Raw genomic sequence first — 27,168 nt, 5'->3', positions numbered from 1 at the left:
GGATTGTTGGGTCTTTTGGTCTGCTTAGGATGTTTTGAAGGGCTTTAGTTGGCTTGTGTGCTATGCAGAGGTGGTATTCAGCAGGTTCTGACCAGTTCCGGAGAACCGGTAGTGGAAATTTTGAGTAGTGCAGAAAACTGGCAAATATCACCTCTGACTGGAGATTTTACAGTATCCTTCCCCTGCCACGCCCACCAAGCCATGCCCACAGAACCGATAGTAAGAAAAAATGAATTCCACCACTGGTGCTATGCTAATTCCATGTGGTTGTAGGCAGGGGTGGGATTCAAATTTCTTAACAACCAGTTCTGTGGGTGTGGCCTAATTTGTGGGTGTGGCTTGGTGGTCATGTGACTGGGTGGTCGTGGCTTGGTGATCACATGACCGGCCAGGCATGGCTTGGTGATCACGTGACCGGCTGGGCGTGATCATGTGATCATGTGACCAGCTGGGCATGGCCAACTCAGCATCACTTCTTTGCCCTAATGATTTTAAGTATTAAAAAAAGATATACCAAAACAAAAGGTAGTTTATTATGTCATGTCTTTAATGCTCAAATAATAAAAAAGGTACACAAAACTATATTGTTACAACATTTTAAAATATTAATCAAAAACTATTACATAACAAAACTTTACAAAAAACAATAAAACTTATTTAAAGTACTGCCAAATTGCTTTTTTATTAGCGTCCTGAGTTACAGTTTTTTTTTGGTTTAACACGAGCATCATCAGCTGTGTGATGTGCCTGTAACCATTTCTTTACTATAGGAACAGGGTCCCATTCTTGCAGAGGTAAGCCAATTAGATTGATCATCAGGACGTTTGTTATATTGGAAACTGTAAGGCGACTTCTGCCCTCTGAACATACTATGTTCATCTGCGAGAAGCCCCTTTCTGCCTCTGCTGAACTGACAGCAATAGTTCTAATAATATTTCTAGCCTTTTTAATGCTGCAAGGAATTGCATATTTTTCTGAATCTTTTAATACATTTTCTATGAAATTGCGATAAGCATTAATATTGATTTCATAATTGCAAATTTCACCAAATGCAACCAATTGTTCTTCAGCTGCTCTCTATGGAACCACCACTTCTTCAATTTTCCAATAATATGGCTCCAAATAATTTAGAAATTTTAATTTATCAGTGTCTTTAAATTGGCAGCCTGTTTTTAAATGTTCGCAATCCATCATTTTTTTCTTCAAATTAGTTACAATGCTTTCTATAGGTCATTCACGAGGAAGTCCCACAAATCGATGACTTTATATAAAATTTATATTTTTAAAGGTTTCTAAAGTAATTAATTCATCCTTTTTTTTTCATATGCACCCTTTTCCTTTATAAGCATTTCAAATGATTTAATTGATCTTACCACAAGTTTTTCAGCCTTTATAATGTCTATGTTTCTTCCTTGCAATGCATTAGAAAGAAGAGATATTTTAGTTAGGACATCAATCATCAAGGCCAAATCAATGAGAATATATGTGTTTTCAAGACGGGCAGCCATACCGGTGTATTTTTTATTTGAACAGAAAAACTGATGTAGCACTGGATAAGCACACCACACAGCTAGGGTTGATCTTAAACTACAGGCAGCCCATCTTGGTCCAAAAACTCTACCAATTTTTATAATTTCAATCTCAAGTTGTTCAGAAATTTTGTTAAGTTCAATTAGGTTCTTATTCGATTGATGGAAAATAGAATATATTTTATCAATAAAAATTTGAAAATGATTTATTTGCTTTATTTCTCTAATAGAATCATCTAAAACAAGTTGCAGTCGATGGTATAAGCAGTGCCATATTATAATGTTTGGAAACTCTTTGACTATCCTAGTGCTTACCCCAGATTTTCTCCCAAGCATAACACTGGCACCCTCAGAGCAAAATCCAATTAAATGTTTCTCTAGATGGTTCTTATTAAACCCAACTTTATTCAAACTTTCTATAACTGAACAACATATTGTCTCTGCATCTTGTTTATCTAATTCTACTAGTTCAAGGAAAATTGTTGGTGAGAAAACTGGATCCTCAACTTTTAAGTACAGTATAAGAACTGGTTTGGAAGATATCGTTGAGGCTTCGTCAATTATCAAACAGTTTTTGCGATTTTTTTTCAATAATTTTGCTAAATAAATGTTTCCTAATATCTTTTGCAATGAAATCTGCTATTGCAACTTCAGTTTTACGTGAATGCAACCCTATTTCCAAATCTAAACCATTTTTATTTGTAATTCAAACAAATCTTCTATATATGAAAATGGTCTGCACATTTGTGCCAGATTATACACTGTAGTAAACACTGTACGTGTACCACCCAAATATTTCTCAGTCATCCTCTCCAGTCCTTTACTTATCACATCCTGCTCACATTGCTTCAACTTCTCTGTACAAGACTTCTCTGAGCCTTAGATGAGAAATGTTCCTTCAATTTCTTTCTGAGAGAAGCTTGCTGTACTTCTTTATTCTTTCCTGCTGGTTCAGTTTGTAAATTCTTCCATTCCTTAGCTCCATGGACACTTTATTCTTTGGTCAAAATTTCAAATCTTCTGCAATGCTTGCAACCTAATTTTTTCTGGGAAACTTCCAGTCCATCATATTTTCCCCTAAAATTGTTGTACTGCTGCAGTGTCCAGCAGTCAGGAGGATTCCTTTCAATGTCTGACTCAGCTCTTCCAGGACCTGATGATGTGCTGGCGCTGCTTTCCCCTGGTTGCAGTGTGGATGATGTGCTGGCGTTGCTTTCCCCTGTTTGCAGTGTGGATGATGTGCTGGCACTGCTTTCCTCAGACTCCAATGGTTGTGGTTATAACTCTTTTGGGTCTCCTTTTGTTTTCTTGCCAAAGAAAGCAGCCAAACTCATTTGCCTTTTCATCTTGGTAATATACTGCAAAAAAAAAAAAAATCAACAATGTAGTGATTTGGACTCGATTGTTGTTGTAAGTTGAGTGGTGAAGTCAGTGGCAAGAGAAGAAAGCAGGCGAGGAGCGGAGATCAGTAATATTCAGTTACTTTTAAGAGTCCCTGACACTATAGCTAATTAGTGTTTAAAAGATGTTATGGAAAAGAAACAAGTTTCACCAGACAAGACTGAGATGGATTTGAAAATGACAGTCTATAAAAAAGATGTTGCACTGTGTATATAAAAGAATGGCTGATATTTTAATAATTACAATTCATTAATTGAAAAAGAAACGCTTAAAATGGAAATACTATTAACAAACCAAAGGAGTTTGTTATTTTTTGCCAGTAGTGGCACAAAAATCTTTCCTAGCCAAGACTACTTACCTGGACCAACGGTCCCTAATGGAATGCTCTCTCTATAGCAGAGAGAGAGAGAAGCCAGGGGAAGCCATGTTTGGTCACCTAAGCTTTTTAGAATTCAGCTTAAAAATGTACTGAAGCTTTTTACAGCCTTATGCAGATATATATAGTACAAAAAAAAAAAAGATAATAGTACAAAATCATCTAAGAAGTTAGATTAAGAATGGAATTGATAGGCATATTCACAGAACAATGCTGAATTCTTTTTCTGAAATTTATTCCTCAGTTTAAAGAACTGGAATACATGAATTAAGTTTAGTATTGGGCTCTGCTAGTACTCAAACAGCTATTCAAGAGGATGCAGTGTCAAGGTTAGCAAAAATGGTAAAGCAACATATAGATTTAAATTTTAAAACCAGAAATATTTTTGTTGGTACCCACATAAATAAAGGGAATACAATACATATTTAATTTTACACGTGTTAACAGCAGCTAGAATTGTTTGCACAACAGTGGAAAAATGAAGAGATCCCTATAGATGAAAATGAAATTAAAAAATTACAATGTACAGAAATGGATAGAGATAAGAGGTAGAAATTAGGTGGAGAATGATCATTGCTATGTATGAATTAAATACAGAGGGTTGATAATTATAAACATGTTGATATAATTAACAGAATTAGAAATAAGCCCATACAAAGAAATTTAGTTAATTTTTTTTGTTACACTACTGTTGTTACATGTTGATACTTGTTTTTCCTTTGTTTTTTCCTAAATGATATATGCCCTGCCTGACAATATTTATTCATAAAAACAAAACAGATACTAAAACAATAAATAAATACATAAATAAAAATTATTTTACTATTATTGTTAGATGTTGATACTTCTGTTTGTTTCTCCTTTGCTTTTTGCTATTAGGAAAAAGCAAAGCAGAAACATAAATATCAATATATAACAATAACAGTAGTGTAGCAAAAACATTTTCATTTATGTACGTATTCATTTTTTGAGTATCTCTACTGTTTTTATGATTAATAAAAGCAAAACCTATACAAAAAATAAATTTAAAATCATCAAAGTCTAAGGCATTCCCAGTAAGCAACAGTAGCACAAGGCAGACAATAAGAGCTCTAGAGCTGGTACATACAGATTTGGTGGGGCCAATGCAAGCCAGTTTGGGAGGAGCAAAGTATGTGCTGGTCATTGTAGATGACTATAGCAGATTTGGTTTCTGCTATTTACTAACGAGCAAAATAGAGGTGCTACAGAAATGTAAGCAATGGGTAAGCTTCATAGAAAGAAGGTATAAACAACAGGTATGTCAGCTGCAAACTGATAGAGGTTCAGAATTCATGTCAGCAAGTTTTCAATAGTGGTTGGGACAGTTAAGAATAAAACACAGCATATATTGGTGTGATTCTGTGAATATAGAGCTTGTGAATTCTGATGGTTTTTGTCCTTGTACTTGCTACCACGTTGCAAGAGCTGTATGGGTATTGTATACATGCATCATGTTTTATATTATTGTATATAAACAAGTTTCTTCTATAAATGAATCCTGCTGAATTATTTATTATTTACTTGTGTGCTGGTTGGATTGCTGCATACTCTGACATATTATAGTTGAGTCCTTTTTGTAGGATCCTGTAGTGGATAGTGGGCAGCTGGACATGTTGACCACCCATTCAGGCTCTGGTGTTTCTTTGGTTCTGCAGTTTAAGGAGTTTGTTTTGTAGTTTGGTTTTTCTTTTCCCAGGATGTCTATGGAATGTATTCATGATGGTAGTGGCCAAACACTCTCCATGTACTCTGATGTGATGGTCTGTTCCAACTGTTCTTTGAGGTTTACTATGGTGTGCAGATATTTGTTTAATCTGAAGTGTGCATCTATAATCATGAGCAGTATCATTTTTCTTGCGCTATTTTCCATCCAGATGTGCAGTTGATTGGAGGTTTGTACCTGACACTGGTAGGTAGGGCATGCTGTCACAGGCATTCATGCAGGAAATTTTTCCCAATTAGGTGCTGTCTGAAGCATTTGACACCCATATGTGGTACTAATAAAGGATAATATTTGTAGCTGAGGATTGACAAGGTAGGTGCTCTCTGAGCATGTTAGTTTTCTTGCAGACATTTCATTGCCCAAATTAGATAACATCAGTGCTAGTGAGGAGTGATACTTGCTGTCAATTTATATTCTGGTGGCTTGTTTACAATCAAGTAAAACTGTACCCCAATCAAGAAACTGTGAAAGAGTCAACAGTAAACAGCCCAACCAAAGAATCTCTTAAGACCACCACACCCACCACACTGATAGGACAAGCCATGAGAATATACACTGGCCACAAACAGCATTCCTTACTAGCACGCATGATGTTACCCTCATGTCAATCTTGAGCTACAAATATTCTCCTTTATTAGTCATACAAATACCAGAAGATTAACTGATTAACTATAGCCCAGAATAGTTCTTACATATACCTTCAGGACCACTTATTCCCATCAGTATTGGCCAGATCAGTTAGACATACCAAATGGAAACAAGTGCAGGTCCCATTCTTTTGAGAAGTTTGGGGAGCTGAGATAAGACTGTGCCATTTTCTATTGTAGCACCAGCATTATGGAACCACTTCCACATAGAGATCAGATTGGCTCCTTTTTCGTTGGACTTTTGGAAACTTGAATTATTTTGCAGAGTGTCAGTCTGTGCTCCATTCAAAATCCAAGAAAGAAATACTCAGACTCCATAGATTAGAGCAAAGTTTTTTCTTTTACTGAAATTCAAAGTGGAAGCTACAGGTAGAATTCTGAATCTAAGGAATTTGGCGCGCAGATCACATATACAAAGGGATGGAGTTGTTCCCGCCCCCCAAAGTCCAAAAAACTCTTCCAATTAAAAGTTCTGAATATGATCATGTGGGCATCTTCAGGTGGAGATCATCTGTCCGTTGACCTTGACATATTTTGATAAAACTTCGCAGCTGCGCAAAGGAAAGAAAGCTAAGCAAGGAAATAGAAAGTTAAGAGCAGGAATTTATACTCCCCCCCTCGACTCCTCATTTATACAAGACAAGAATGTAACACCTCCAGTTCTCTTCCCACAATACGCAACCCCTCCTCCCCCCCATTACTCATGGCAGCCGAAAGATGCAAAGCAGTAGAAAGCAAAGTAGAAAAGATCTTGAATGCTGACACAGAGCTTTCCCCGACGTGAATTGTTGTCATCTATAATTTTATTTATTTCTAGTTTATATTGTATGGTTCTTATTCTTCTATTGTTTTTGTAGTTTTATCCTTTACAGTGGATGATTTAATCTATATGTCAGACTACAGAACTTTTTCCCATTCAATTAACAAGAATGAACTTCTGAAAACCAAAAGTATCAAAAGGAATCCTTTATTGAGATGAGACAATTCATGTAGGAGTTCAAAGCAGCGTCTAAAGTCTCTCAGGCATACAGGAATAGATAAGGGAGTTTAGAACCTCTCCCCTTATCTCAATGTGTATTTAGTGAAACAAAAGCCAGTATGTTAATTCCCCCCCTTCCCTTTTGTAAGGAACAATCTTTTTCAGTTTCCCAGGGCATATCTCACTGTGGAATTTTTATGGCCTTCTCATCTCCTGGCTGTGCCTCTCAGAGGTGATAGGTTCTGGCCATCTGGGTTTCCTCCCTCCATTGTATCATGTGTAGGTTATACAAATTTGATATAAGATTAAATATATTCAGGTTACATCAAGAAAGGATTTCTTTATCAGTCTCCCCGCCCTTTTCTTCTTCCACCGAAGAAATGACAGATACACGGATCTGACATCCTGCCCTCCTTAAAAAACAGATAGGTCTACCTGGAAAAAACAAAAATCATGCATTACATTTGCAATTCAAGATGATTTATCAGGGTATTTTACGTGGAACTTTCATAGTAATGTGGGTACTTTTACGTGTCGTTTGGCTACCCACTCATTTTCTGAGGAAGGAAGGTGTTTCCAATCTACTAAGTATTGTGTGGATCCACGGTGAGTGCGCGAATCAAGGATATCTTTGATTTCAAAATGTTGTTCCCCATGTACCATGATGGGGGTTGGAGGTGTGGGAGGAGGGGGGTCTGAGGTTTGAAGTGATCTCTGGTTTGAGCAAACTACAGTGAAATACTATCTTCTCCTTGGTGTCCTGAGTCTTCTTCAATATCACAGTGTTGCTTGTAAAAATCTTCAGCCTTTTCCGCGATGTCGAGCTTATATCTTTTGTCCTTCCAAGTTACCATTATACCTTCTGGTGTTAGCCATCTAAAATTGATGTTATTTTTGTTTAATCACATCGTCAAAAACTGATAATTTCTCCTTAAATACCTCATTGTTTTTGGAACCTGCTTTAAAACTATTATTTGTTTTCCTTTGTTTTCAAGTTGCTTGTCACGTGTTTGATGTAAGATTTCGTCCCTGATCGATTTTTTAGTAAATTTTACGTAAACTTCTTTTGGGAGATGGTGTCTTCTTCCATAACTCATTTGGACCCTGTATACCTCATCCATTTCTGAGACCATTTCCTCTTTCTCAGTCTCTAAAGCTCCCGCCAATAATTCAGCCATTTTTCTGGTAAATCTTCTTCTTTTTCTTCTGTTATATTTTGGAACCAAAGACATTGGGTGACCCTCTCTGCTTCTAAGAAGATCACTGATGTTTCTAATTCCTTGTTAGCCAAAGTTAGTTTGTTATTCATCTCCACGAGCTTCTTTTCTTCTTTGGAGAGCCTTTCTTCTATTTCCACCAGTTTCTGTTCATTTTTAGTAATTTGTATCTGGAAGGCTTCAAACTTCCCATCTATCAATTGCATATTTTCTTTTAATTCACTTTCTTTTAATTCATTTCTTATAACACCAATCTCTTTTCTAAAGACTTCATAATTTTTTAACATGGCTTCTTGATTTTTTTAGCTAACTTCTTGCATGTTCTGCATCATTACTTGGAGATCCTTGTAGGAGTTGGATCATTCCCTCTGGATCATAACTTTGATCGACTTTTGTGTCAAAGGACTAGAAGACATCATGGAGCCTTGTGTAGTATTTTTCTTTCCCGCTCCTATCTTTGTCAAGTTTGGGTTACTTGCCATATTAAACAGACTTTTCCAACAATTATTGATTAACAAAATATCCAGCTTATGGCTTCCATCTCTTTGCCCCTCCACTGTTAATTTATAGTTTTAGTCATTACTTGGGCATTAACCAATCATCTATTGATAGTATTCTTTAACTATTTTTCTTTTGCCCCTTTGTTCCCTTTATTCAGTGGAGGTGCGGAGAGATTTAGGCCCGAGGTAGGGGATCAACGATCAAAGAACAACAATAAGAATATCCCAATATCAATGTTGCTAAATAATTCCTTAATCTTATTTTTAACCTTATAAAATTATTAATTATAATAATTATAATTATATTCTCAGCAATATCACCAAAATATAATTAGGCCATCTTATTCTAATATCTTATATAGCAATTTTAACAGTAGATATAACTTACATTGATATTTGATAGTAACTATATAGTCAATAAGGATTTTATAGAATAAATTGTAAATTGTTATGAATACTTATAATCTAAAGAGATATAAAGATATATTATTTTATAGAGGTATAGATTGATTCATAAGGTATTTCAAAAAGCAACTTAATTAATTCAGTTTATATAATATACTTATATTTCAGTACAGTACAGTTTTTCAACAATCACTTCTCAGGCTTGTTTTTTCTTCTCTCTCTCTCTCTCTCTCTCTCTCTCTCTCTCTCTCTCTCTCTCTCTCTCTCTCTCACACACACACACACACACACACACACACACACACTACCAATTATTGTCCAACAGATGTAAAACAGATATTTGTCTCTTCTAGTTGTCACACTCTATATTGCAAAGTCATTGTTCTTATAGAGACTCCATTTTATCTTAGCTATTAACCAGTTTCAAAATTTCCAAGTCTCTATTTTTAGTTTATTTTCTATTCACAGACTATGCAATACCAAAAAGTTAAAGCTCTACAAAGTTTCTCTTCTGTATCTCTTGTTTTTGCTCCTTCCCGTTTTATTTAGTTCTTATTATTTCCTGGTTTCCTTTTCACAAATTCTTTCGCTGTCCAGCACCCTCGCCCCTGCTCTCAAAACTTTCGCATCCCTCACCTCTCACCAGGCTCCACGGCTCCGATCTCTTACACACGCTTCCTTCTGCTGCTTCATTCAATAAGCCTAAGGGAATACCTTCATCAAATTCAGACCATCATCATTCCGCTCATTAATCGCTTGCTCTGTCCAACCATCAGATCATCTAGGCAGCCATCGCTGGTTGCCTTCTCCCAGTCTGGTTGGATCCTGGTTTGTCCTGCTGATTGCTACCAGCCACCACTCAAAAACAGTTTGCAGGATGCCCCACTGCTTCAGCCGTCCCTTTGGGACTTCTGTCAGCTCTGGCAAGCTCTGCCGGCACAGGAAAAGCAGCTTGTGAAGCGGAGAAGATCGCTTGCACCGCCCGTCTCTCCAACAGCTGACCCCACCCCTGCCAAAATATTTCTACATCAGATTTATTGACTGCATGATGCCCCCCCAAAGGATAATATCTGATCGGAGGGGCCAATTCACATCAAGGTTCTGGGGAGCATTCCTAAGCCTTCTAGATACCAGCCAAGCTCCTCCCACCAATCTTCATACTAATGGGGGGACAGAGAGAACTAACGGTGTTCTAGAACAGTATTTAAGATGTTTTATCAACTACCAACAAAATAACTGGACTGATCTCCTGCCTTTTGCAGAAGTCACATACAATAACGCTGTGCATTCCAGCACTGGATTCACCCCTTTTAGAGTTGCCTCAGGCCAGGACTTCACCCCAATGCCAGAACTACCAGTAGAAGAACCAACTATACCCTCCCTTAGGAAGTGGATACAACAACTACAAAAAACCTGGCCAGTAGTAAGAAAAGCTCTGAGTGAGGCTAGGGCTGCTTTTAAAGCCCAAACTGACAAGAAAAGGATGGAGCCTAAGCTATTTAAAATAGGGATCCTTACAATGTTTGTAACACTCCAAAAAGTTAGGACCAAAATTCCCAATCACTCAAATCATGAACCTGGTAACATTTGAATTACTACTCCTCAAACCCAGTGTTTCATTGCAGCCTATTGAAACCAGAAATTACCTCGCCTCTGAGGCCACAAGCAGACATTCCTCCTACCCCCATCATGATTGAGGGGGAGCAACACTTTAAAATTAAGGAAATCCTGGAGTCATGTACACACCATGGCTCCATGTACGCACCATGGCTCCACCTAGTCACCTAGAAACATTTGCCTCCCTCTCAAAAAGGGTAGCTAAAAAACATGTTAGGGCTCCCAACTTACTGAAAAGATTCCATTCACAGTATCCCGACAAACCCAAATAACTCATTGTTTTGTTCTTTGTACTTATTTTACAGGTGGATCTCTCCTTTTTCTAGGGGGGCAGCATATCAGATCCCTATTATAATACTGCCATTCCTATGGGGAGGGGGCTTCTTTAGTTTAGCCTTTTTTCTGAGGCCTATGTATACTGTACTTTGTTTAATTTATAGCCTTTTTCCTGAAGCCTATGTATCCTTTACTTTGATTTACCTTCTAGAGAATGCAAGGGGGGAAGGCCCATCTGTTTAGTCTCAGTTCTGAAGTCTCCAGCAAGAGATGCATGGGAACAGTTTCTTATCACCTTCTCAGCCTGCACTTCTCACAACAATTTTGCACCTGTAGATTGATTTATTCAACTTCAGACTGGGGGGCGGGGGTGGTGGTGTTCTATTCTATTCTATTCTATTCTATTCTATTCTATTCTATTCTATTCTATTCTATTCTATTCTATTCTATTCTTTTGAAATGCTGATGTTTCAAGAGTTTTTAATTTCTTGAATGGAGAGGAGAGGCAGACCCTTTAGCATCGCATAAACTCCATTGAAGATGTTATCTAGCCTTGTAACAAAACGTTTGGAAACTCAGAGGATGAACCTTCACCCCCAATTACTAAAAATTTAGCGGTTCCCTTTCTTAGCAATGGTGCTTAGATTTTCAATAGATTTTCAAGAAGTGTTTGCTTACACTGTTTTCAATAAATTTCATATGTTTATTTTTGTCTAATTGATAATAGAGAGTGTAATGTGGTTAGTGGAGAATGTTTTCATAGGTTATCTACAGTTAGATATCTTTTTTATAATTTCTGAACATGGCCTAATGTAGTCATATTATTGGAATTCATATTCTTTATTAGAATGTGTTACTTCTTTTTAACATTCTATCCCACTTTAGGTATTGTAATTAGATTTTCAATTCTGAATACATAATAAAAACCTTGAAACAAATAAAGTATATCTCCCATGCATGGAATTAGTTATACAAACCATAGTATGAACTGAAATATAGTTCTGAAACTGTCATAGTGATAGAAGTTGTGGAGTACGTTTTAAGTAAGTTTTTAAAGAAAAACTTCTCTTAAAGGTAAAAATCCCTTTAAGTTGAACTGGATTCCTTGTGGCTATAGAACAGAAGTGTCTTGCCAGAAGAAACTGTTGGTAATATATATATATAATTATAATTCTATATTGTGAGCTGGCGTTACAGATGTTTCATTTCTTATTTTTATAGCTTTTCAAAAGCTGCCTCAAAATAATAGAGTTTCACAAAGTCTAAATGGAGATCTTTATTTTTCTAATATAATACAAGAAGATAGCCGTGAAGATTATATATGTTATGCAAGATTTAACCACACTCAAACTATTCAACAGAAACAACCGATTTCATTAAAAGTTGAACCAGGTAGGTATTAATTTCTAAATTGGTTGTAGACATTATATTTAGCCAAAATATAATTTATATTGGTATGGTAGAAAACATTTTCTTGCAAAATTGTGCCCTCTTGCAATATATTGAAACGAACCATTTAGAAAGGAATCAAAATAATTTGCAATATATCTTTATTACAACTAAAGCAGTATATGTTGCTATTCTCAAATAGTTTCAGTACTTGAAGTATTTTGATATTAGTAGGATTAAGTAACTGCTTAGCAAAATTTCAAGTTTCATTTGAATACAGTTTGATTAAGTATGATGCCAATCAGATCATACTTGCAAGTGAAGTTTCATGTGATAATCACTTCAAAAAATATTGTAGAATAGAAGAACAATCTGTAGCTTCTGTAACCAGGAAACGTTAAATAATTTATGACATATTTGTGCCAATTACAACCCTGGCCTCTTTGAGAAACTTTCTTGAATGAGGCAGGTGGATTTTCCTCAATATTTAGGAAATTCTAGTACAGGGGAAGTAACTCTCAAACATGCTTCTCAGCCAGAAGAGGACTATTTCCTAACTTGGACATGAGAAATCAAAATATATCTATACATGTTGGACACTAAGAAGGATCACTGATTGCGTTCGAAATTCCTTTGTGCTTGGGATTAAAAGCATTGGTGTAGTGATAACAGGATTAATTTCTGAGTCCCACATTTTGTTGGCTGCATTCTTCATTATATTCTATTTGTTTCAGTGGATTCATTGAATGAAACAATGAGTGCTAATATGAGTGACTCTGATTTTTATGGTGGTGAGTTTTAGAGATGAATATTATTCCATTCATACAGAATTTGGTTAACTAACATTAATTTATGGCTGTTTAATCTTACTGTTCATACTACATTAATATAGATCTCATTAGAACTGGAGATATGTTAAATAATCTACATAATAACGTTAAGTTTAGATAACTAGGAAATAACAGCAAAATATTTGCATGAAGAACATGTTTCATTTTGACCTAAGAATCAACCTAACAATATTTCTTTTCATTTTTTTAAATTTTCTGATGATTCATTATTTCTGGAACTACACAAATAATGAATTTGTTAAAAAGCAATGCAAAACTAATTGTTCTGTTTAATACTTTACTACCGTGTTTCTCATATAATAAGGCCGGGTCTTATTTTTTTTGAGCCCCGAAAAAATGGCTAGGCTCTCTTTTCGGGGGTGACTTAATTCCCCCCCCTTGCATCTTCAGGTGGGTGGGCGGCGACGGCTTGGATGTTGACCTCGGCGTTGGTGGGGCACTTCGTATCGGGGTCAACGCAGGCAGCACCATATCCGGGTGTGCAACAAAAGTACTTCCTAACGGCAAGCCCCCCCCATCATTCCCCCCCATTTAGCATGTTTTAATATAGGCCTTAATTTGGGGGGAGGGGCTTAATTTCATTTCATGCCTATAAAACATGCTGGGACTTCCTATTGGGGGAGGCCGTATTGTTGGAGAAACAGGGTAAATGTATTGTTAACTATTTAATAATTTGCATTAAGATGAATATATTTGCTACATATTTCAAATTATTCATGTTCTAATGTGACATTTTATTTATTTCAGTCCTTTATGAAGGTAGAAAGCTATGGTTCTCATTATGATTATTATTCTTTCTATAAATATCTACATTTGTTTTTTAAAAAGCAATGAATAAAAAGACAAACCAGCTTGTCCATTATATTACCATATCTCCCTCTCTCCCTCTCTCCCCCTCTCTCTCTGTGTATGAGATATAATAGGCTCCCTTTACTTCCCTTTACCTACTTAAAAGTGCAATTTTTTTTCTTTTCAGTTCCTATTGCCCATGACTATTTAAGGAATACAAACACACATAGAATACTATTTGTCTTCTACTTTTTCATAAAACAGCATTTAAATTAAAACATTTTTGTATTGCTGATATGCAGCTTTTGTTAGATACAGTCTTGATAATTTTTCCTTTTCCCTTAAAAGAGTAAGTAACTTATTTTCTTTGAATGCATAAAGCTCATATGCAAAAAAACAGAGCAGGGCAACCTGCTCACTCTGGATTTCTGAAACATACTATTTTTTATAACATCTTTCTCCCTTTATTCCATTATTTAAAATAATCCCCAAGTTAAGGAACTAAGTATGGGCAGATGTTAGAAATCCCTAAAGAATAAAATTATATCAAATTACAGTTCTAGTATTTCCTTAAGATAACTTGTGGAACTGCCAAGCCTCTTAGGAACCAAGAAATACATACAAAGTTATTTCTGAGTAGTTCCATGTATTGTTCCTTACTTATAGACAGAAATCATGCCAAACTAAGAAACTATTTGCCTCAATATAGATTTTGGAATTTTTAGGCAGGAGCTCCCTCTTACTGTCTTCCTCCCAACCAAATATTTCAAGCTTCACTGCTTCTTTGCTTATGAAATGCAGCCCTTCCTTCTTGGGAATCCAGACTACATTCCACCACAGGAAGTAAAGCTGGATTGAGCTCCTGTACATAAGGACTTTATGTCCTCTTTGCTTTAAACTATTCAAAGTCCCATTAATGAGAGCAAGAGTTTGAATGTACATGGAAGATAGTTAAATTAAATTGTATAATTAAAATTAATATATAATTCAAAATCAAAGATTTTCCATGAAAAACTTTACTCATCATTATAACCCAGTGCCTAGCATTTTCATTGTTGTGTTTTATTTATCCTACAAGTTTTTATACTAGAGTTAAAGAATAAATTTTCTAAGGAAAAGTTGCTTTTGCAATCTCTGATCAAATTTGCAGTTAAAAAAAAGGATAGGAAAAGCAAGGTTTTGATATACAAAGCAAAACCCTTATCTCTTTCAAAATTATCTCTTGCCAAAATGATTAGGTAATTGAACTAGTCATAGAACCCTAGTAAACATTTATTTTTATATATAATTAACTGAATGCATAGATATATTTATGCATGCATTGCACTGGATACAAAGAATTTGTTTTAGTGTAGATTTTGTTTCCATTTAAATGATATATAATTTTATTTCTTTTTCTTTTAGTCAGATTTTATTCAGAAAGACAGCCAACTCTTCTAACACCTGCTGGAAATGCAAGTACCAAAATTGAATTAAGAGGAAACACTCTTATGCTGGAATGTATTGCAGAAGGATTGTAAGTTGTCATTTTAATCAAGGAAAATAAGAATAATGATACCATTATACAGCTATGGTTACCTATTATACAGCTGTGGGCCATGCTGTCTTTTATCTGATCATTCCATTGGCAGCATCTCCTTGCTCAGCCTCCCAAGGTCTTTCCCACATACCATTATATTTATTATAGTTGCTCAAATTAAAGTGAGTGGCAATACTGCCTTTCAGTCTTGTCCAATTAAGATAACACATAGTAGGCAATAGAGCCAATAAAATTTAAATACTGTATAATAAGTATTTAGTACCTTTTACAAAACATAGAATAAATGATTATATGTTTGGATTTAAAACCATTATAAAATTTGTTTAATTATTAAAAACTCCAAAATGTACTTTAAACATTGTAATCTCAACTGTTCTTAATGATATTTTCTTCTATTAGACCTACGCCATTAATCCGCTGGAGCAAAGAGGGTGGTGACCTTCCTGTCAACAGGACTTTCTTTGAAAATTTTCATAAAACCCTCAAAATTATAGATGTTTCTCAAGCTGATTCAGGAAAATACAAATGCATCGCAACAAATCGTTTGGGTTCTGCTTATCATGTTATTACAGTTAATGTCAAAGGTAAAATTACTGTTGCCTTGTTTAGCATTTAAAAGTTAATATGTATATTTCTGAATTCACATTCATGCCAGATCAGAAATATATCCTTTAATAAAAATAAAAGTGACCAAGTTGCATATAATTAATTGAAACTTCATAAAAACTGTTTATTTTCTTACTGTCTTATTCCTATTAATAATTCATAATAAACATGATAAGAAGGAAGAACTTCAAATATGTAAAATGTAATCTATTTGAATCTGATGGACTATTGTAGTCAATTTTTCAGTTCTTGAGGGTTGCAGTTATACTTTTCTTTCATCTAAGTTTACATTTTAATTACATAATATTATAGTGGGCGAAGTAGTAAATAATAAAACCAATGACAGGAAAGAAATGTTAAAAATAAATAAAAAGATTTATAAAAGTTGTAATAAACTGCAACATGTCAGTGCAGCAAGGAGAGAGCACCAGGAACAATGTAAGTATCACAATTGCATGTTGTTTCTGGCCTCAAAATTGCTCAGATTTGGCATTTCTGGGTACATCTTAAATTTGATTATTTGGAATTCTTCGAGAGCAGGATCAGAAATTTGCTACACAAAACTTCAAATAACAGGATCTTACAACAAAAAAAGAGGTGGTTTGATCTCATGGTTACAGCGCTAGGCTAGAAACCAGGAGGCGATGAATTCTAGTTGCACCTTAGGCATGTAAGCTGGCTAACTGACTTTGAGCCAGTTACTGTCTCCATTCTTGAGCCTAGGAAGGTAAAGACCGCTTCCTCTTCAATTTCCCCCAGCTGTCCTTTGGCTGCCTGCCAATCCACTGCCACTAGCTGCCCCTGCTGCCTAGTCCTGCTAACTGCTGCAACATGTATTACTATATACTTGGCACAACCTTCTTTCGTGCCATCTTCTTTCGCCCTAGCTGCAAATGAATATGCTGGCTGGCACGCAAACAGAGATCGTGGCCATGGCAGAGAAAAACTCCAGCTGTACTGGGGTGAAAGAAGGTGGCACAAAAGAAGGGCCCAGCTGTTTCAGTAGTGGCACATACAATGTGTCACACACAGCTGTGGTGAGGGGCAAGGCCAGGTACCAGGGGCAGTTGGTAGCAGCTGGTAGATAAATGGTAGTTGTAAATGCAGATGGTCCCAAGTAGGCTCAAATTTTATTCATGTGACTGCAGGAGCACCGCAATGGCCAGAATTTGGCCAAATCCTATGTCCCGTCATTCAACACTAATTTCAAACAGTCTCTGAACAAATGAATGTTGAGCAAGGACTATTCATAGTTGTATCTTCAGCTATTCTTCTCATCCTTCAGTCTCTTGACTCACTATACCTCTGACATAAGATTTTTAGAGATTGGAAAAAAGGTCTCTGCCACACAGTTTATGCGCCATTGAATGTAAAAACTCTTAGTATAAAAAGATGATATATGCATCATTTTAGAATCACAACCAAACAGATGAAGTGAGCTGTAGGTAATGAAAGTTTATGCCTTTAATAAAAATTAGTTAGTTTGAAAAAGTGCTACCAAACTTTTGATTATTAACCAATTAATTTATTCTATTTTTAATAAATGCATTTTTGTTTTGTATATATTTGGAGTTTTGACATTAATTATATTAACATATGTAACCTAATATACTGCTACCACTGCAAAAACTAGTTGCTGAATGTTTTTGCTTCTTTCTTTCTACTCAGCTGCCCCTTATTGGATAAGAGAACCTCCAAACCTTGTATTATCTCCTGGAGAAGATGGTTCCTTGATTTGTAGAACTAATGGCAATCCTAAACCCAGCATAAGTTGGTTAGCAAATGGAATTCCAGTTGAAAGTATGGGCTGTTTCACTTTTATGTCATGTTAGATTCTTGCTTGATATTAGTGGTTTTATCAGTGTAAGTTTTTGAACAAGTAGTCAAGAATGAGCAAAACATTTTCCACATTTGTAGAGTTTCCATGGTATAGTTTAATGTAAGTTCAATAATGGACATTATTCTCTAAAGATTACACACAGAGAGAATAATGATTAAAACTAAAATTGAAAATTATAAATTCATTTATTTATTTAAGAAGAAATTAATGATATTTTGTCTTACAAAGCAAGAGCTTTTGAATCTGCAAAGTAGTCAGATCATTAAGAAGTTGAAGAAAGGAATCTAAAACCAATTCTATCGGGTGCTTCAGTGTGAAATAGTAATTCCTTGAGATTTCTAAACCAGGATACCATTGAACCCTTTCTGAAGTTTATTTTTTCTTTTCCATTAAGTTGCTATGCACATTGTTTCAGGGACTCTGAAAAAAGAACATTTCAAATTGTAGCTCACAAAGAGAGAGCCAGCATCTCATGTGAAGCAATTAATTAGAGGAAAAGGATAAGAAAGCCCTAGATTGCAAAACTCATATAATGGAGGATAACTTTAAGAAGATTTTTAATACTGTATTTATTTTTATCAATGATTATTCATGCTTTTCATCCATTGAGATGCTCAATTAGTATATAGATGGTTATACATTTAATTGTATAATTGATTTTACATTTATTTTTATACTTGATTGTATATTCCTAAAAAGAATTCCAAGCAGATTGAAGATATTCCAAGCAAGATGGGAAACAAAACTGAGAGTAACGAAGATAAATGGGGAGGAAGAGTATGAAATTGCCTTACTAATTATATTAGAAGCATTTGCTATGTTTTAATCTTTTGAAGAAAAAATATCCCATGATATTTTCATATAATCCAAAAGTAAGCCTCTGAACATCTGCTGTTATAGCTCCCAGCTTTCTTCACTACTGACCTTCCTGTTGAGAATTATAGAAATATTTATAGAGACATAACTGCCTACCTTGATCTGTTGAAGAAGAGAAGAGAAACCACAACTGAGTACTTTATATTTGCATGAAGAAAAATTCCAGTGTAATTTCCATCTCCAGTTGTAAGTGCATCTCAAATAATATTAAGACATATTGGGTCTATATATAAAATCAAAAGCTGGCTTGCAGGAATGTTCATATTAATATTAATGGAGTTTATCTTTGCTGATACTGTTCAAAAAAACCAGACCCCATAAAAGAGGAGGTGGAGTTGCATTGTATGTAAAGGACCACTATATTGCTACAGAAATGCATGAAACTAATGACGAAAACCTCCTAGAAGGCATATGGATCAATTTAAAAGAAAAAAAAAAGAATGACATGGCCATAAGTGTATACTATAGACCATCCAATCAAGAAAAAAAAAATAGATGTCCTTTTTGCCAACCAAATAACAAATATATGTAGGAAACACACTACAATAGTAATGGGGGACTTCAATTACCCTGATATCAATTAGAAAACTAATTCTGCACCAAGTGAGAAATCAAATAGTTTCCTGACTAACCTAGCTGACAACTTTGTTGTCCAAAAGGTAGAGGAGAGAACTAGAGGACCAGCCATTAATTCTTACAAACAGAGAAGAAGAGATATAGGGAGTTAAAATTGCAGGAACCTTGGGTAGCAGTGACCGTTTCGTACTAGAATTCAACATAACACAAACGCAAGCAATAGAACATAATGACACTAAAGATTTTAAAAGAGCTGATTTCAATAAACCCAGAGAGAACTTGGGAAAGATTCCTTGGATGAAAATCCTAAAGGGGAAAACAATTCAAGAATCTTGGGAAACTCTGAAAAGTATGATCATAAAAGCCTAGACCACCACAATACCACTGAGAAAGAAAAACAAGAAATACAAGAAGAAATCAGCATGGCTGCACAAAGATCCCTCTGACAAATTGAAAAACAAAACGGACAAGTACAAAAACTGGAAAGAGAGGCACAATCGGTCCACAAAGAGAGAAGATGGCATGAGCTGCTTAACTCATTCTTTGCATCGGTCTTCACACAAAAAGAAACTATAGCTCATCCTACCAAAAACATAACTGTAAAAGACAGACTAGAATAAAAGATAAAATAAGCAAAAAAATAGAAAGAGAACACCTGTCTGATCTTGATGAACACAAATCACCAGGACCTGACAGATTACATCCCAGAGTTCTGAAGGAACTGGCAGAAGTCATCTCAGAACCACTGCACCACATCTTTAAAGAATCCTGGAGCACCGGGGAACTACCAGAGGACTGGAAATGAGCTGATGTGGTTCCCATCTTCAAAAAAAAGGGGGAGCAGGGGAAACAGACCCAAGAAACTACAGACCAATCAGCCTAATATCAATACCCGGGAAGATTTATTTTATTTATTTTATTTTATTTATTTGATTTGTCAATCGCTTACAAGATAATAGGTATAAGTATAAACATGAGTAAGAATAGAGGAAATAGGTACGAATAAATGGGGACAATAGGACAGGGATGGTAGGCATGATGGTGCACTTATGCACACCCCTTACAGACCTTTTAGGAATGGGGTGAGGTCAATAGTGAATAGTTTGAGGTTAAAGGAGTGGGGTTAGAGGATGTAACAACAGAGTCAGGTAGTGCATTCCAGGCATTGACCACTCTGTTGCTGAAGTCGTACTTTCTGCAATCGAGCTTGAAGCAGTTTACATTAAGTTTGTATCTGTTGTGTGTTCTTGTATTGTTGTGGCTGAAGCTGAAGTAGTCATTGACTGGTAGGACATTGTAGCAGATAATTTTGTGTGCTACACAAGTCTAGCCACAGGCAGCGTAGTTCAAGGTTGTCCAATTAAAATTATATAATTATAAGATATTAGAAAAGATAATACAAAACATCCACCAACATCTAGAAACAAGTAAAGTAATAACTAGCAGTCAGCAAAACAAATCATGCCAAACCAATTTTATTTCATTCTTCAACATAGTGACTAAATTAGTAGACCAGCGAAATACTGTGAACATAATATACTTAGACTTCAGCAAGACATTTGACAAAGTGGACCACAACCTTTTTGGTAAGCTAGAAAAAAGTGGGATAGATAGCATCACCACAGAGATGGATCCGCAACTGGCTGACAAACCGTACTCAACAAGTAGTCCTTAACGGATCTATGTCTACATGGAGGGAAGTAAGCAGTGGGGTACCACAATATTCTGTCTTAGGCCCAGTATTTTTCATAAATGACTTAGATGAGGAATAGAAGGGGAACTTAACAAATTTGCAGATGATACTAAGCTTGCAGATAATACTAAGCTAACACCCCAGAGGATAGGCTCAAGATCCAGATGGATCTTGACAGACTTGAACACTGGGCCCTATCTAACAAAATGAAATTCAATGTAGAGAAAAGTAAAGTCTTACACTTAGGCAAGAATACCTGTCAAAACTCCAGAAAAAGGACAAGTAGCTCTGGGGAGGTCAGTCATAAATTAGAAGCGAGGACCACTTGTATTTGGTTTGCCAGTCAAATGGCCACCTGGCCATGCCCACCCAGTCACATGACTACCAAACCATGCCCACTCGGTCAGCTGCTGGGGCTCGCGGGTCACGTCTACTGAGGGCGAGTGTGGGAGGCAACCAGGAAGCATGAGACTTACGCCGCCTACATCACCCCTCTGCCAGCCGCCCCTCGAAGCATTTTAGCTGAGTGCGGGCTGCCACTATGCAAGCTCCATGGGTGGAAGATCCACTCTCGTGAGGCTTGACTCGCATCATTCTCACAGCGGCGGCCCACATTCCACCAAAGTGCGCAGGCTGGTGGGTGGCAGAGGGAAGGGGCGGCAGACAAGGGGCGATGCGGGAGGCATAGCATCACGCTCTCTGGTCGCCACCCCCTTCCCTAGCAGGCAAGGCCCAGCAGCTGTGGAAAATCCAGGCAGGACCCAACTGGCAATGGGTCAGCCTGGCTCACCTTCCTCTCGGGCACCAGCAAGCCGGGCAAGTGGAGTGGGGGGAACTGAATTGTGCCCTGCGAGGGGCCCACCTCCAGCATTCCTCTGCCGCCACCCCCTTGCCTCTTAGTGCCCCCTGCTGCCCCCTTTGCCTCTTAGCGCCCCCTAAGTCATCCCACTGCCCTCCAGGGGGCGGTACTGCCCACTTTGGGAACCACTGGTATGGGGTCTCCTGCTTGGGCAGGGGGTTGTACTAGATGACCTACAAGATCCTTTCCTGTTAATCAGTAATCTGATACAAATGTTCCACTCACTTGAGATCTAATTATCATAGCCTGATTTGGATTATTAATATTAAACTATTAAACTAATGAGTTAGAATAAAGTTGGTGCATGACAGAGTGAATAAGTGTGGAGCTCATATATGTGTGTGTGTGTGTGTGTGTGTGTGTGTGTGTGTATGTATGTATGTATGTATGTATGTATGTATGTATGTATGTATATGAAGAAACAGACATCTTGTGATCTCCGGAACTAAAATTATATTTATTATACATACTAAGGTTTTGTCAGCCTCTGCTGACATCATCAGAGGCTGACGAAAGCTTAGTAAGTATAATAAATATAATTTTAGTTCCGGAGATCGCAAGATGTCTGTTTTCTTCTCTTACAAGGATATATACAGGTATGTATATGTGCAGTATTTCTGACCTTCCTTCAAATTATTTTATTACAATCCAGAGACAATTTTTTCGATGTTGAATAATTTTATCTGTCCTCTGTGTTTTAATAGTTGCTCCTGAAGATCCCAGTCGAAAAGTTGATGGTGATACAATTATTTTCACTAATGTGCAAGAAAGATCAAGTGCTGTATACCAGTGTAATGCCTCTAATGAATATGGATATCTATTAGCAAATGCATTTGTGAATATTTTAGGTAAGACGGTGCTTTTTAAAAATAAAAAATAAAACAATATTAATGGTGTTTTATTATTCATTAGTAGACAGTAAATGCTACAATATTGACTTATTGGTAACTTTAGTATTTATTCGACTTGTCTTTCCAGCACCTCAGTTATATTACTATATTAATATAAATTTAACTATATTAAAATACATAAAGCAGTATAGTTAAAGAATAAAAAAGAATGAATGAATATCAGATTTGATATCTCAACATCAAATGTCAGCCCCAGTAAAGTCTTACATGAAATCCTATTCATTTTTATTAGGGGGATTAGTAGGCTAGACCCTATAAAAGATTTCCCCTGTCCAACTTGAGGGAATGGTGCTTCTTAGCTGAGAGAGCCGGAGTTGTCCGCAGACATTTCTGTGGTCACATGGCCAGCATGGTCTATATGCCAAGATGCCACTGAAGTACCTATTTATTTACTTGCACAATTTTGAACTGCTAGGTGGGCAGAAGCTGGGGCAAGTAATGGGAGCTCACCCCATTGTGTGGCACTTGGGTCTCGAACATGAGCTATCTGCTTCCCAGCTGGCAAGCTAAGCATCGTTTAACCACTGAGCCATTGTCTTACATGCAATCCTATTTATGTGGGAGGTCATTAGGCTAGGTAATTTGCATAAGAACATTATTTGTATTACTCAACATTTTATCATACGTGTGGTTTCAAATCAGTGGTAACCCCTGGTGACTGCTTGCACAAGTCCCTGCAGTTGTCTTGGCAACATTTTTGGAAGTGGTTTGCCCTTGTCTTCTTCCTACAATTGAAAGCATATGGCCCAAAGCCATCCAACTGGATTTGTGTCTAAAGTCAGACTAGAACTTAAATTCTTTTGATTTGTAGCCTGCTACTTTAACTGCTATACCAAACTGGATTACAGGTGGTCCCTGGGTTAAGAATGTCTGACTTAAAGACAACCCCTAAATATTTTGTCAGATGGTTACTAATCTTATTCAAATTTTTACATAAGATATAAGGCAGAGAACTGTCTAGGAAAATAAAAAAAATCTTGATAAATGTATTATTGAGATCTCAAATATTGCATTTACTGAAACAAAAGACACTTTCCCCCCCCAAAGTTACGTATCTGTAACAGCAGAGAGTTCTACTTAATTCACTTCGGATATGATAATGGCAACATTATTATTACATATTATTGGGGCATTAAATTACCCAGAGTAGGTAACCTCATCAATGCTAGACATATATACTTATATAAATAAGCTAGATATATAAACTTTCCTACACAAATGCATTCAAAATATTCACAACATTTTAAAAAATATTTTTATTTTCAGCTGAACCACCAAGAATCCTTACTCCATACAATAAACTTTATCAAGTCATTGAAAATAAGCCTGCATTGCTAGATTGTGCTTTTTTTGGTTCACCTATGCCTGAAGCTGAATGGTAAGTTGCTCACAACAGGGGGGATCATTCATGCTTAGCGCACATTAAACTAATGAATATTGTGACAATCTGTAAAGTTAAATAGAGATCTATATCTTTTTGTATACTTTAATTGTTCATCTTCCGTTTCATGTGAAGGGAACCTTGGTTAATTTATTTAGTTTTCAATTTTATGCACAATTAATCTGTCTTACACTACTTAGCAGACATCTGATGACAAATTACATCCATGACTATAAATAATAATTATCTTTTCTTTTAAATAACTGCCAACAGGAGGGGAGTCAATTAAATTTGGGATCACAGGGGTAAGCAATTCCCCCTACCAAGTGCTCTCATCAACATGATCACCCAGGGATCAACAGCAATTTCACATCATGGAGTGGAAAGATTGAAAATGTTAGCCTTGTGTGATATGTTGTAGTCTCAAAATTTATTGGGGACGTTATATTAAAAAATAGCATATTAAATCAAATCATTTATTTAACATTTTGTGTGAGTTGGCTCTTTTTTGTTGTGTATGTATATAATCATCTTTCTACAGTTTGTCACATATTATTACATCTCTGTTGAGGTTTAGGGATTCAGTAGACATGTTACCTTCAAATAAAGTTTAAATTAATGCATAATTTGGGTAATCTCTTTCCAATACATAGGTTTCAAGGAGTGAAAGGTAGCATTCTCCAGGGCAAGCAGTATGTTTTCCATAATAATGGTACCTTGGAAATTCTGAAAGCCCAGAAGAACAGCAGTGGCACGTACACCTGCATAGCAAGAAATAAACTAGGAAAAGCACAAAATAACGTTCAGTTAGAAATCAAGGGTAAGAAATTCTGGCTCTGAAATAAAAGCCTCCTAATCTGTTTGCTGATTTGTAACTGTTAAGTATCATAGTAATTATTTTATGTTTCAGAACCCACAATGATTATTAAGCAGCCTGAATACAAAGTAGTACAAAGGATGGAGCAAGTTTTCTTTGAATGTGTAATTAAATATGATGCAACATTAATACCTACAGTTATATGGTTGAAGGAAAACGATGAATTGCCAGATGATGGGCGGTATGTATTTCTAACCCTAGCCCCACCTCCTTGCAAGTTAATAAAACACGAACAAGTGGATTTAATACATATTTCCAGATATAATTTAATAATATATCCTGTTGCAGATAAAGTGTTACTATTTTTTAAAGATAGTGCTTTCTGCAATGCACGAATTATGATTTCTCTGCACCAGGTATGTATGCTACAATAAGATTCAATATAGGTAACCCCTTGTGTAACATCATACTGCATCTTTTGATATATTCACCAAGTATCTTTTCCTAGGATCGTACATCAGCTGTAAAGAGAAAAGAAAACCAGAATGGTGTAATGATTTATATTTAGCGTATGGCAAATATATGGACTTATAGTAGTTCAAATGTTAATGTAAGTCCACCCAGTCATTCAAGAACAGGGTGGTCTGTATTGAAAAAATCGGACTATGGGCCGATGTAAGCTCTTGATGGACATTTGGACACAATGTGAGGAGCACCACAGTCACACTGAGGGATCGAGACAAGACCCTTTACACAATCAGTCCTGGCAGACACCATGTTGGATACGGATCCTGTTCAGAGGTGACCAATGTTGGCGAGGAAGGTCAAAACCTGGCACCTTTTGTGTAGGGTCATCTACATAACTGCCTGTATCTGGGCATTCAGCAGCCCATTTGGCTTTCCACTGTGTGTTGATATCAAAGTTGTTAGACAGTTGTTGAGCAAGTTGTAATTTTGTTGTACTCCTTCACTAAGGCTTCCTGCCTTCGTAGAGCTGGTGGTGCAATGTGGCTAAGGACAGGGAGCTATTTTGTTTACCCATTCCAATGTATTTAGAGAGCCAGGAGTTTTACAAAGATGTGTGACTGCCAACTGTTGTTAACTGCCAATTCTTCAATGTAGTCTGGCTGCCAATTGTTTAGTTCACACTTCTGTACTATCCAGGGTGCACCATGAGGAGGCGAACTAGTATTACACCCTGGTGTAATGATTAACACATTACACCAGTGTTGGCAAACCTTTTCAGCACCAAGTGCTGAAATGGGAGCGCGCACACGACTGCGCATGCCTGCGTGTCAGAAACCAGAAGAGCAGCCGGTCACCTGGTCTTCCGGCTTCTGGCATGCATGTGCATGCGAAGATCAGCTGGCCAGAAGAGTATCAATGAAGCACTCCCCCCAGCCTGCCATCGAGAACAAGCCAGCACAGCCCACCCACCCCCGCTATTTCTGCCAAAAGAGTGTGACTGCTTCCCGGCTGGTGTGCTTCTTACTCTGGTGCCGGACAGATGTTCCTCTCGTGTGGACTCAGCTCCTGTGAAGTCCCAGAAGAGGAGCAGTGGCAGCTGCAGGGAGAGGGGCAGAAGCGACTGGCTGGGCCCCGCAGTTGCTCCCCTGCTGGTGAGCTGGGCCCTCAGTGGCGTTTCCATGCATGAGGAGCTGCACTCTTTTCTGGCCCTCCTGGGGCAGCTCACCTCTCCGATGGTGGTTCCTCCTCCTCCAGCATCCTGGCCAGAAACCAGGTGCTCCAGACCACAGACATGTGTCTGTGCCATGGGCTGGAGGACTGGGGCCATGCAAGAAGCCCACTTGGGCAGGGAGGGAGGGAAGCCTCAGCCCGCCCGTCCTGGCTGACAGCTCTGGTCCCCTAGGAAGCAACCGCCAAGATCCCCTCTCCGTGTCTTTGGGCATGCGAGCCATCGCCTGTTGCTCTTCTCGGTTCCAGAGTGCACATGCACACTGGCAAGCTGGTATTTGTGCATGTATGTGCACTAAAAACTGGAAAATCATCTTCCCGGCACATGCATGCATGCACGCCGGGCGGCTGCTCTTCCTGCTTCCGGCGCTCCCGTGTGCATGAAGACCAGCTGGCTGACGCACCGGATCCAGAAGAGCAACGGGCAATGGCTCCGCATGCCCAGAGAGATGGCTCTGCGTACCACTTCAGGCACGCATGCCATAGGTTCACCATCATGGTATTACACTAAACTAATGCTAGTAAAACAATAACAGATTATGATGCTTTCATCAAAATGATAAAAGCAGTATCATGCCACTAGAATGCAAGTTTCACTTATTTCATACATGCGTGTGTGATATGATGACACACATACAAAAGGGGTGGATTATT

At 37.2% G+C, this 27,168-nt stretch overlaps 1 protein-coding gene and 1 pseudogene across 13 annotated transcripts in view; one reads left to right on the top strand and one right to left on the bottom strand.

Moving 5' to 3' along the window:
- Positions 1–27,168, top strand: part of NRCAM (neuronal cell adhesion molecule) — a 305,233-nt gene that overhangs the window by 161,733 nt on the left and 116,332 nt on the right. For 9 of the 13 annotated variants that reach the window (XM_087969232.1, XM_087969230.1, XM_087969222.1 and 6 more), the window contains 9 exons: positions 11,913–12,083; positions 12,815–12,871; positions 15,125–15,236; positions 15,660–15,844; positions 17,535–17,666; positions 22,415–22,558; positions 23,888–23,999; positions 24,656–24,822; positions 24,913–25,060. In XM_087969232.1, the coding sequence (XP_087825358.1) occupies positions 11,913–12,083; positions 12,815–12,871; positions 15,125–15,236; positions 15,660–15,844; positions 17,535–17,666; positions 22,415–22,558; positions 23,888–23,999; positions 24,656–24,822; positions 24,913–25,060 (1,228 nt within the window). The remainder of the gene's footprint in view (positions 1–11,912; positions 12,084–12,814; positions 12,872–15,124; positions 15,237–15,659; positions 15,845–17,534; positions 17,667–22,414; positions 22,559–23,887; positions 24,000–24,655; positions 24,823–24,912; positions 25,061–27,168) is intronic. The other 4 variants (XM_087969234.1, XM_087969235.1, XM_087969227.1 and 1 more) reach the window with 1 other exon arrangement.
- Positions 685–2,336, bottom strand: LOC148130105 (E3 SUMO-protein ligase KIAA1586 pseudogene; annotated as a pseudogene).

This window comes from Notechis scutatus, chromosome 6, assembly GCF_049901735.1.
Source record: "Notechis scutatus isolate UNSWTSFEM ecotype Mainland chromosome 6, rNotScu1.2, whole genome shotgun sequence".
Lineage (NCBI taxonomy): Eukaryota > Metazoa > Chordata > Lepidosauria > Squamata > Elapidae > Notechis > Notechis scutatus.
This window is presented reverse-complemented; position numbering and strand designations above follow the sequence as displayed.